This window comes from Chiloscyllium plagiosum, chromosome 2 (genome assembly GCF_004010195.1).
Source record: "Chiloscyllium plagiosum isolate BGI_BamShark_2017 chromosome 2, ASM401019v2, whole genome shotgun sequence".
NCBI classification, from domain to species: domain Eukaryota; kingdom Metazoa; phylum Chordata; class Chondrichthyes; order Orectolobiformes; family Hemiscylliidae; genus Chiloscyllium; species Chiloscyllium plagiosum.
The window spans coordinates 2,251,805-2,264,469 of record NC_057711.1 but is presented as its reverse complement, the minus strand read 5'-3'; the positions used below and the strand labels follow the sequence as shown (position 1 = coordinate 2,264,469).

General features: G+C 43.0%; 1 protein-coding gene across 4 annotated transcripts in view; it reads left to right on the top strand.

Moving 5' to 3' along the window:
• Window positions 1–12,665, top strand: part of lifra (LIF receptor subunit alpha a) — a 196,619-nt gene extending 183,954 nt beyond the window's left edge. For all 4 annotated transcript variants that reach the window (XM_043703114.1, XM_043703131.1, XM_043703105.1 and 1 more), the window contains 4 exons: window positions 1,939–2,094; window positions 3,836–3,929; window positions 5,379–5,454; window positions 9,160–12,665. In XM_043703114.1, the coding sequence (XP_043559049.1) occupies window positions 1,939–2,094; window positions 3,836–3,929; window positions 5,379–5,454; window positions 9,160–9,819 (986 nt within the window). In that variant the 3' untranslated portion in view covers window positions 9,820–12,665. The remainder of the gene's footprint in view (window positions 1–1,938; window positions 2,095–3,835; window positions 3,930–5,378; window positions 5,455–9,159) is intronic.

Below are 12,665 nucleotides of genomic sequence, written 5' to 3'. Positions count from 1 at the left end.
AAGGATGAGGGGTGACTTGCTAGAGGTTTATAAGATGATCAGAGGCATAGATAGAGTAGACAGTCAGAAACTTTTTCCCCGGGTACAACAGAGTGTTACAAGGGGACATAAATTTAAGGTGAAGGGTGGAAGGTATAGGGGAGATGTCAGGGGTGGGTTCTTTACTCAGAGAGTGGTGGGGGCATGGAATGCACTGCCTGTGGAAGTGGTAGAGTCAGAATCTTTGGTGACCTTTAAGCGGCAATTGGATAGGTACATGGATGGGTGCTTAAGCTAGGACATATGTTCGGCACAACATCTTGGGCCGAAGGGCCTGTTCTGTGCTGTATTGTTCTGTGTTCTATGTTCTAATTTTTTCGCCAGCCAGCACAGTCTGTCAATCTAGCCCTTAAAGATTTTGAAGCATGTTTTGGGAAGCTGCCCTCAGTTTTTAACCTTTTAAGCTGTGGCATCAAGAGCTTAATAAATATAAGCTTGGTGTAGCCCGAACATTAACAATAGTTTCAAGCAATCAATTGGGTTTTTAATGTAACTCCATTACATTTTCTAGAAGCGACACATTCATAATCACAGTCCTGCTCAAAACAAAGGGAATATATTCAAGCATTGTGTGACTTTTTGTCAGATTCTGGGAGATTTGGGAGCCTATATTTGATTAGATTAGATTACATTACATTACAATATGGAAACAGGCCCTTCGGCCCAACAAGTCCACACCGACCCGCCGAAGCGCAACCCACCCATACCCCCACATTTACCCCTTACCTAACACTACGGGCAATTTAGCATGGCCAATTCACCTGACCTGCACATCTTTGGACTGTGGGAGGAAACCGGAGCACCCGGAGGAAACCCACGCGGACACGGGGAGAATGTGCAAACTCCACACAGTCAGTCGCCTGAGGCGGGAATTGAACCCGGGTCTCTGGCGCTGTGAGGCAGCAGTGGTTAACCACTGTGACACCGTGCTGCCCACGTTGATTTCCCTGTTGATTTCTCCATGGCTATGCTTCTGCCAGTCAGAGTTGACTGCTAACCAATCAGCATCCTTTTCTCGTGGAGCGTAAATCATAGAATCCCTGCAGTGCGGAAAAATGCCCATCAAGTCTGCACTGAAGAGCATCCCACCCAAGTACAGTCTCCTACCCTATCACTGTCACCCTGCAATTACTATGGCTAATCCATTTAGCCTGTACATCTCCCGACACTGAGGCAATTTAGCGTAGCTAAAGATATTTTTGTTTTATACATCTGGTCTCAATACAAATTCGCAATGCATTTCACAGAATCTCAGGCAAGCCAGTCCTATTTGTTGCTGTATGACTTGTGTGTTATGTTTTGTCGAATTTTCTTTACCTGGAGATTTGGAAAGGCGGCACTTTGCACTTCTGCTACGGCTAGGGTTAGCTGTCAGTTGTAGTTCTGATAGTCTGGCCTGTGTGTCTGGTTCACTGATAACCTGACAGTCTTCAATATTTCGGCTACTGGGGGAGTGCAAACTCGTTTGTTAAGTGGAGAAGGTTACAGATAGATTTGATTTGTTCAGAATTGTGAAGGTTTTGATAGAATGAATCAGTGAGAAACTTTTTTGTAGCAGAAAGGTTCATAACCAGAGGACGCAGACTGAAAACAAAAAACTGTGGGGGGTGGAAGGGGAGGCGAGTAATTTTTTAACACAATGCATTATTGTAATCTTGAATGCATTGCTCGAAAGGCCAATAGAACCAGATTCAGTCATAACCTGCAGAAAGCCATTGGATAAATACGCAGCAGAAACTACCCTAGCTCTAAGAAAAGAACAGGGAAATGGAGCTAATTGGTGATGACTCTTTCAAAGAGCCAATGTGTAAACAGTGGGTTGAATGGCCTGTTGTGCTGTTATCCCGTCAGCACCGTTACGTTAGTGTTTCTGATTTTCTACTTCCTTAATTGCAATAGATAATCTACTGCCAAAGATCATAAATGATTCTAATGCACGGACGTTCAAGATCGGGGGCCTTGAGCCTGGGACGACATACACTGTGGCACTGCGTGCCTACACCAGAGGAGGGGATAGTCCCAGCAGAGACGTCACAGTGACTACACCAAACAGCCGTAAGTCTATCCATGAAGAATTCTCCTCCAGTGTTTCTCAGTGCATCATATTAGAAATTCTGTCAGATGTTATGTGACTTGTGCTCATTTTTTGAGCTGTCAGTTTTTGTGAAATATTATTTTTGTGACCTGAGGATTGAAGTATTCCCACAGCGTTATTATAATCGGCTCCAGCCAGTGCATTCGGTTAGCTACCAGAATGAGCAGAGTCACTGGAGGGAGAAATGCAGTTTCACAGTTTTGCAATTGAAGAATGCACTGATTGTTAATTGCTTAGCTTTGTCTTCATCCTGATGATGTAACATAAGCAAAGTGTAGAATAATGTAAAATATTCCTTTTAATTGTAGATTTATGATAATTTAGTTCCCTCATGCAAATCATTAATATAAATTAATATCAGTTTTTCAGATGAGACACAGCTGGGTAAGAGGGTGAGTTGAGGGGAATGCAGAGATGCTTTCGTGTGATTTGGGCAAATTGAGTGAATAGGCAAATACATGGCAGGTGAGGGTTAATATGAATCAATGATAGTCTCTTCCTTGAGAGTGAAAACAAAAAGGCAGATGGCTGTGAATTGAGCGAGAGGAATGGGAACCAAGACCTGGATGTTCTCATACACCAGTTGCTGAAAGTAATGGTATATCTGCCTTCATTGTGGCAGGATTCAAGTACAGACACAGGGATGTCTTGCCGCGACTGTACAGGGCCTTGGTGAAACTACAGCTGGAATATTGTGTGCTGTTATGGTCTCCTTATCTGAGGAAGGTGCTCTTCCAAATGAGGGAGGGAAGCAAAGGTTTACCAGACTAATTCCTGGGATGTTTGTGCTGAGGTTTGAGGAGAGGTTGAATTGGTGCAGGATCTTGATCAGATGGGCCAATGGGCTGAGGAGTGGCAGATGGAGTTTAATTCAGATAAATGCGAGGTGCTGCATTTTGGGAAAGCAAATCGGAGCAGGACTTATACAGTTAATGGTAAGGTCCTAGGGAGTGTTGCTGAGCGAAGCGACCTTGGAGTGCAGGTTCATAGTTCCTTGAAAGTGGAGCCGCAGGTAGATTGGATAGTAAAGAAGGCGTTTGTATCCTTTCCTTTATTGCTTCGTGTCGAGTACAGGAGTTGGGAGGTCATGTTATGGCTGTACAGGACATTGGCTAGGCCACTGTTGGAATGCTGCATGCAATTTTGGTCTCCTTCCTATTGGAAGGATTTTGGGAAATTTGAAAGAGTTTAGAAAAGATTTACAAGGGTGTTGCCAGGGTTGGAGGATTTGAGCTATCAGGAGAGGCTGAATAGGTTGGGGCTGTTTTTCCTCAAGCGTCGGAGACTGAGGGGTGTGACCTTATAGAAGTTTATAAAATGATGAGGGGCTTGGATAGGATAAATAGACAAAGTCTTTTCCCTGGGATTGGGGTGGGGGTGGGGTCCAGATCTAGAGGGCATAAGTGTAGGGTGAGAGAGGAAAGATAGAAAAGGGATCTAAAGGGCAACTTTTTCACACAGCAGTGGTACATGTATGGATTGAGCTGCCAGAGGAAGTGGTGGAGGCTGGTACAATTACTGTATTTAAAAGGCACCTGGATGGGTATGTGAATAGGAAGGGTTTAAAGGGATAAGGATCAAGTGCTGGCAAATGTGACCAGATTAGGTTTGGATAACTGTTAGGCATGGATGAGTCAGACCAAAGGATCTGTTTCTGTGGTGTACATCTCACTGACTCTGTTTATTTTCTCCCCTTTTTAGCCCTTGCTGTGATTCTTGGGATTACTTTGCCCCTTGTGGGAGTTATAACACTGGGAGTCATCCTCAGTATCTTCTGTTACCGAAAACAAGAATGGTAAGTTCTGTTTTGATGATCAGCCTCTTTTTAATTTTGACCAATCTTCTGCTCCCCTGTAGCAAATTCTAAGATCAGCTGATTGATCTTCCAATCTGCTCCTATTCTTTCCCAGGAAATTCCCTGGAATTCCTCTCCTCCGTCAATTTTTACTGCTTGATGGCACCTCCCCACTACCTGGTTTACATGTCCTTGCTTCTGGGCTTTTTGGCAGAGGTTTCTTCCACTGGACTTGTATTGGGCTAGTATTGGTCTCATGGCCGAACATGCAATCTGGGTTTGTCATGGAGTTGGAGTAGGTTCCTCAGCAAAAACAGTGATGATGTTTCAAACATTGCAGGCATAGATCAGAGGCTGGACGAGGGCAACATAACCTACACCCTGCATTCGTAAAATGGGGGTGTGATTATCTGCATTCTATAGTGCATTGAGTATACGAGTTGGGAGGTCATGTTGCGACTGTACAGGACACTGATTCGGCCACTTTTGGAATATTGTGTTCCATTCTGGACTCCCTGCTATAGGAAGGATGTTGTGAAACTTGAAGGGGTTCAGAAAAGATTCCCAAGGATGTTGCCAGGGTTGGAGGGTTTGTGCGATAGGAAGAAGCTGAATAGACTGGGCTATTTTCCCTGGAGCATCGGAGGCTGACCTTTAAAGAGGTTTATAAAATCTTTGAGGGGCATTGATAGGGTGAATAGCGAAGGCCATTTCTCCAGGGTGGAGGAGTCCAAAGCTAGAGATTTAAATTGGGGGGAAAGATTTAAAAGGGACCTAAGGGGCAACTTTTTCATACAGAGGGTGGTGTGTGTTTTGAAGTGGTGGAAGCTGGTACAACAACAACATTCAAAAGACATCTGAGCTGGTATATGAATAGGAAAGGTTTAGAGGCATATGGGTCATTTCCTGGCAAATGGGATTAGATGAATTTAGGATATCTGGTTGGCATGGATGAGTTGGACAGAAGGATCTGTTTCCATGCTGTACAACTCTGTCTCTATAGATGGAGGTGGTGGAGGCATTGGTGGTAATTGTCATTAAACTAGAAGTCTGAGATGCAGACTAACGTTCTGGGGACATGGGTTTGAATTCTATTTTGCAGATGAATTCTGAATTAAAAAAAAATAAATCTGGAATTAAAGCTACCCTGCTGGTGATTCTGTAATCATTGATGGTTATAAATCCTCGTCTTATCCATTTTGGCTGTTTAGCCACAACAATTTGGCTGATAAATAATTGCCCTGATAAGTGGCCGAGAGAGCTGACTAATTCAAAGGAAACTAGGGATTGACAACAGATGGCCAGCCTTGACAGCAGCATCTACTTCTTGTACAAGAAGGAAAAGAATTTCCGCTCATGCCTTGACCTGGCTGGGAGTATGAACTTTGGGGAGTCATGGCAGTCAAAGCTCTGAACTATTGACTGTTTCCTTACGCTCATCTTTTTCAGGATCAAAGAGACATTTTATCCTGATATTCCCGATCCAAACAACAGCAAAGTTCTTCAGGATGGAACCTTCCTTCAGGTATATTTGAACTAAAACCTGGGGAAAGGGAACGTTTGGTATCCCTGTGTGTGTGTGTGTGTGTGTGTGTGTGTGTGTGGTGGAAGGAATGTATATTTCTTTCTTTGGATAAGCACATGGATGATTATGGGATAGTGTAGGAGGATGAGCTGAGAATAGTTCACAGGTCGGCGCAACATTGAGGGCTGAAGGGCCTGTTCTGTGCTGTATTGTTCTATGTTCTAATGCAGATATGTTGTGGTGTCTGCATACATGTGCATAGGGTTGTATTTGTGGGAACATGCCAGACGTTTATAAAATCTTTGTGCAACCTCAGACTGCAGTAATGTTTTATGACAGAACAAGCCATGAACTGTAGATATAGCACCTGCAAGAGCAGGCTGGAGACTGGGAGTACAGCAGAGAGTAACTCCCTTCCTTGTACACCATATACAAAAGACATGAACTGCAATAGTTCTAACAAGGCAGCTTCCTGAGGACAAGTAAATATCATAGAATCCCTACAGTGCAGATAGGCCATTCAGCCCATCTAGTCTGCACTGACCCTTCAAGACCTTAACACCCTATTCCCGTAATCCCATATGTACCATCGTTAACTCACCTAGCCTACATACTATGGGACAATTTAGCATAGCAAATCCACCTGACCTGCCCATCTTTGGGCTGGAGGAAGGAACTGGAAGCCCCATGCAGACATAGGGAGAATGGGCAAACTCCATGCAGTCAGTCACCCAAAGCTTGAATTGAACAGGAGTTATTGGCACTGTGAGACAGCAGCGCTAATCACTGTGCCACCCTATAGGGATGGAAAATCAGTGCAGGCCCAACTGATATGGGTTACATGTCTGAATGAATTAGTAACAAAAAGCAGGAGTGTGATGGTAGACTCCTCATTTGCCTGGATGAGTGCAGCTCAAGCAGTGCCCCAAGAAGCTTGATACCATGCAGAACAGAGCAGCTGTAAACAGTAATTTCCTTCATCATTTATACACAGTAGCAGCAGTGTATACCATCGACAAGAAATACTGCAGCAACTCATTGAGGTTCCTTTGACAACCCCTTCCAAACCCGCAGTGTCTCTCACCTAGAAAAGCAGGGGCAGCAGGTAAATGACAGTGCCTCCACATCTGCAAGCTCTCTTCCAAGTCGTACACCATCTAACTTTGAAATATAATTGATAAAAATCTTGGAACACCCTAATGCCATTCAGGATCTGTGGACATGCATTCCAAAGTTCATCCATTCCTTTAAACTCAGTATTTGTGGGAACATGCTGGACGTCAGACATTTATTGTGAATTCCATTTTGTTTGGTACAACTTTAAAAATGAAACAGTTGTCCTGAATCCCTGGGATGACTGTCATTACTCTGACACTGATTTACCATCTGGTATCTGTTTCCAGTCCACTTGTGTTCAGTTGCTCTCAATTTAGTAAAATGGGTAATCTCTTAATTTTGAATGTTTCCTTTTATTTCACAGGATTACAAAATTGTAACAGCCCAGAATTAGGCCATTTGGCCCATCATGTGTGTTCTGGCTCTCTCGCTTTCTATTTGTAACTATACAAGTTGTTCCTTTTCAAATAACTGTCCATCTTCCTTCTGAATATCTCAATTGAACTGCCTGCCATCACTTTCTCTATCAGTTTATTTCAGACCCTGACTAGTCACTGTGGGAGAAGTTTTTCCTCATTGCATTTGCTGGTCTTAATAATTATTTTAAATTTTTGCCTTCTGATTCTTCCTCCTTCCACAAATAGGAACATTTTCTCCCTATTCTCTTGGTCCAGATTCCTCATGATTTTGAAAACTTCAACCAGATCTCCCCTCAGCTCTATCTCCTCCGAAGAAAACAGATCCAACTTTTCAGATCTGTCTTCATAACTGAAATTCCTCAACATTGGATGCTTTATTAATTGCTCATGCAATTTGTCCTGCTGTCTTTCATATGGGCAGAAATGCCCAAGTGCATTAGGTCCTGCATGCACTTTTAAGAGTTCTTCATTTGGTACTGTCTCTCCATGTCGTCCTGCAAAACTGTATATACTTTTCACTTTGAACTTCATTTGCCACGATTCTGTCCGTTTCATTAGCCTGTCTCTTTCCTTTTGAAGTTCTACACTCTCATTTACAGTGCTTCCAAGTTTTATCCATTTGCAAATTTTGAAGTTTTGCAGTTTACACCAAGATCTCTATCATTAATCAATAAGGAAAAGCATTGGGTCACAGCATGACCATGGGGCAGTGTATTACAAATCTTCCCCAAACCCGAAAGACATTAATCACCAATTGCTATCTTTGTCCTAGCTTTGCCCTTTCACATAACTGTACTTAATATAACTGAATTATCGTTATGACTGTAGGGATGGTTCCCCATAAGGCTTAGGAGCAGAAGTAGACCATTCAGCCCATCAAAACTGCTTTGCCATTTAGTGAGGCCATGATGATCCTCAACTCCACTTTCTCACCAATATCCCATAATCTTTGATTCTTTTACTGATTAAATATTCATCTCCTCCACCTTGAATGTTTTTAACAGCCCAGCCTACAGAGCCCTCTACAGTAAGGGATTCCAAAGATTGACAACCCTCTGAGAGAAGAAATTCCTCCTCATCTCTGTCTGAAATGGATGACTCCTTGCTCTGAGAGTATGCCCGCCATCTGCCCAGCTATATTTCCCAAAATTAAAGCTATAATTGCACTCTCATTGAGTTTGCCATAGATTGACTGAAGATCTGATGAATACCCTTTAGAGATCTGTGCTTTTACACCTCACCAGGGGCATTTAAGGATTTGGGAATAGGTGCTGGCCCAGCTAGTGATGCTCACATGTTGAGAACAAATAAAAATTAATATAATTCGTTAAGTTTTCTCATAATGTATTTTGAATGTATAGGCTTCAACATAACTCCTTTTTTTTTTGATACATCATTCAATTTTTTTTGAATAGTTTGGTTTTTCTAAAGTTTGAAAGTATTTTAAATCAATTTTAACATATCAAACAACAAAATTTGAAGAACAGCTCTTGATTAATTTTGTAAGTTAATTTATAGTTTGCTTCTTAGGCATCCAAAGTCATTAAATCTTAGTTGTACGAGAGTTTCATAAAAACCTGTGCAGATTATGTCAGAGGATGTGCAGGCAAAGGGGTGTTTGTCTACCCATATATACGCATGTCTGTATGTGTCTTTGTAGAGAAGTGGGATCAGCAGAAATCCGATATTTTTCTCAATTTTATACTATCTGCCATTCTGTCGGTGTCAGGAGCCTGGATCATCCTTGCTAGGGTATAAGCTGAACTTGGTCTTACCCCAGGCTTGTTGATAGGGATCTATACCCAAGGCTGTGATTCTCTCCTCAAATGACAACGGGTGCCTGGCTGGACAAATGCAGGAAGCTTATGAGTCCTGAGTGTGTTGTATGTTTTTAACCCAGTTTCTGAGCAATGGGGTTTGTGGTTTCTAAGCTCTGACCTGTGGCAGAGACTGTCCAGAGGTGGGTGAATAGGCTGTTTCCTAGAAGAGATTGCTTCTGTTCTACATGGGAGAAGACTAGCTCCCATGTCTAAGAGATGCAATGGCACTAGCTTTGGTGACATTCATGGGGGTGGATTTTATAACATCAGATACCCACTGATTAAGGTATAAACATCTGAAACTAGAGACAAATGGTCATTTTCTAAAATTGTTTTGCTTTTTATTTTAGGGAGTCAACTCATGCAAAACTCTGGAACCAAAAGATTGTACACCCAATGAGGTGCAGGTTGTCGAAGAGAAGCAGATTGGTTTTGACGTTGAGAAGGAGGTTGAAGTGGCTGATGAGACTGAGGTAGTTCCTGAGGATATTTCTGATACTGAGAACCAGAATCAAGGTGTCTTATCGTACAGTCCGCGTAGTGCACCTGTTGGGAATTCAGGGAAGATTAACCCAGCGTTTGAGGCAATGGCCTCTCCATCCATCTATCCCAGTGAGGTAACGTATACAAGCATACGAGGTCCTGGCTACCAGCAACAAGAGGCCAGGGACGACGAGGTGGAGGTGATTGTCAAGTCAGGCTATCAACCTCAGATCCATGGAGCCATCGATCTTCCACCAGTCAGGGAGCAGACTGAGGTGCAAGAACTAATGCCTCGTGTTAATGGCTATCAGCCACAGGCCCACCGCCAATCCTGGAGCCAAGATTCTGGAGAGTTTCCACCGCCTGAGACTGATTCCATTGGCAGCCCAACTTCCATCAACTCCCAAGCATTCCTGATTCCAGAGAGGATGCTGGGAGAGGATCACAGTTTAAGACCTGGTGTGAAAACATGGTCCCTGCCCTTTTTCCAGAATTCCAGAATGACTTTTGACTCTAACGACAGCTGATGAGAGACATTGGACAAGGAAAGGTTTGGATACAAGGGGAAGTGCATCCAAACCTTTATCATCAGTTTGTGTCTCATGTTTGCTCATTGTGAATTCCCTGCACCTTGTCCTGGGAAGCTAACACTACAATGACTGGGAATGTGGCAGCCTACTCGATTTAGATTGGGAACAACAAGCAACTTGTCTTGTCTTTATTATATTAACGTCTTCTCATAGTTTAGAGGCTGAAACTAAATGAAAGGTCAAATTGCAGAAAGCTACCAATGAGGCGAGAATTTGTAGTAACAGTTAAGCTCTCTGAGCCACAGTTGGCATATTCCTGAGGAGAATACAGTCTGACTGCTGTTCCTGTCACTGTATATGCTAGAACCAGCTCAAGGAGCTGAATGGCCTATCTCTTGCTCCTCTCTGGGAAATATCATTTCATGCTGCAGTTACACAGTTTATTAGCTGAAGATAATTGAGGCACAACCACCACAATGACAATGCTATTATATTTTAATAAAATATGATTGGACTCAATTGGTGCAGATGGTTCTAACTGTGGAATCCTACCATGAGTGATTGCTGGCTTATATCATAAAAGACTCTTGTCCAAGGCACCTGATAAGCTCTGATTTTGCCTCTTGCAGAGAGGATTAACGAGATTGGACAGATTCTGTCTGGAACAAGGCCAATTGAGAAAGTTGTCCTTCTGAATTTCAGACATACATGAGCTCTGATCATGGCAGTACGAGCCTCCGTCTTTACTCTCGCCACCCTGGTGGATCTGCGTTGATTACCCTGGCTTTGTTTCAAATTGACTTGGTGGGTTGACAAAGTTTAAGTGCTGATAAGAATTGGGCTGACTACCTGTGGCTCACTACCTCACACAGCTTTTGATTCCAGACAGCCAGAACCTTCCTCAGGTGACTGAAGCTCTCGCCTGGCAGTGTCCTTTCATTAGCAGCTGAATGACTTGCCCTGAAGAAAAGTTGTGATGGATTGGAAACACTTGGCTTCTTCCTCCACAGAGGCTGTCACACCTGCTGAGTTTGTTTAGCACTTTTTTTATTTTCAATTTCCAATATCTACAGTATTTTGCTTTTATCCTTCCTTCCTAACTCCCAAAACAAACACAACAAATCTGCCCCATACCCTTCCTCAGGCAGCTAGACCTTGCTTTTCACAAAAACTCAATCCACTGCACAGAAGTGGCTTAAATAAAACCGTCCAACAAGCAGGGACATAGATTCGCACTCAACCAGGAAGGAATGGAGCCCTGTCCCTGTAAATAGTCTGTTTGCAAAAGTTTGCACCATGGTCTGTATTAACTGAGTGCTCACAGCCTTAAACACTACATCTGCTTGACTGCGTTTGGCCATCAGAAGATGTGATTACTTTAATTCTACCTGTAATGTGCTTTATCAAAACCTATTGCTTCATATGCAATGAATTGCTTTGAAGCGTTGACAGTTAATGTGGCTAAATGTAGCATGAGCATTGTTTGTGTGGTTCTGTTTAAATATACTCGTGAGTATGACACACCACAAGCACAGGCCGCAGGCTGAATTGTTTGGTCTGTGTTTGCAGTCTGAGATCTTGAATCTTCAAAGCATGTTGCATGAAAGTGGTCATTTGGCTTTTCTGTCTCTAAGAAACCAGCCTCCGCTTTCATTCCAGTGCTTTTGGTGAGGGTTGAAAGGAGTGTTTTGAAGGAGCAAAGCAGTTGATAAAACCTCAGTTGTTTGTATGACATCAGTGAACGAAGGTGTGTGTCAACGTCTTGGTTTGGAAGTTGTGACGTTCCAGTAACATTGTGCATGAAGTCACTGGGAATAAAAGACCAAGAAATCATTCTGCATTCTACTGTTAAAAGGCAGTGGTTATAGACTTTGTTTCTCCTATGATCAAAACACAATACTCTGCTCTGCTATTCTAGTGAGATTGGAGCTTTACTGTAAGAAAAGCATTTGACTGTCAGCTTTTTTATTCAACGAGCCTTTTTTTTTGGCATCCACCCATACTCTAATTCTGAAATGAAGAACAAGCTGCAATATATTTACCTTTCTCTTCACCCACACAGGGAGGGGGAGAATGCATTTCTGCATATCTTTTCAAAATAGCCTGCAACTTGATTCAGCAACATGAACATTGCCCCTTCATTTATCGGTGTGCTGGATTTGAAGAGAGTTAAATACCCACTGCTTCAGCATAAAGATTGAGTCGATCACAGTTTCCATTGCAAGCACTGAGAATGACAACTGGGCAGTGATGAAAAATCATTATTTCTGCTGTTTCATATCTGCTTGTTGGGAGTTCTGATGCAATAATGTTTCATCGACAGAAAGTGATACTGTGAAAGGAAACGTACGCACCACGCATTATTGATCTCTGGCAGGAAACATGCCAACATTTCCTCCATCTCATGTATACACGGCCCCACACGCATACATACCTGCCTAGGTGCGCAGGAAGATGTGCGCAAGCTTATCTGTGCATATACAGAGGAACCTTGATTAGCCAAATGAGATGGCGGACTCTATTTCATTTGGATAGTTGATTATTCGGTTAATTTATTCAGTGCCTCACTCAGACACTGAGTTTTCTCAAGTTTCCTTTTTCCTCGCTCTGCCTGCTTTGCTCCCCCTCTCTGTCTCAGGGTTTGTTCTGAGCAGAGGCACGTGTGTAAGGGACCTGCAGCATTGCTGAACCTCCCCACCCACCTACCCAATCAGTTCAATGGGATTGACATGGCAAGCACTTACTAAGTCCGCTTTTCAGGACAATATTTGAGAGATGATCTGGGGAAGCGGGGTTTACGGTACCCCCCCTGTGTAGAACTCCAGGGGAGTTGAGGAGAGAGA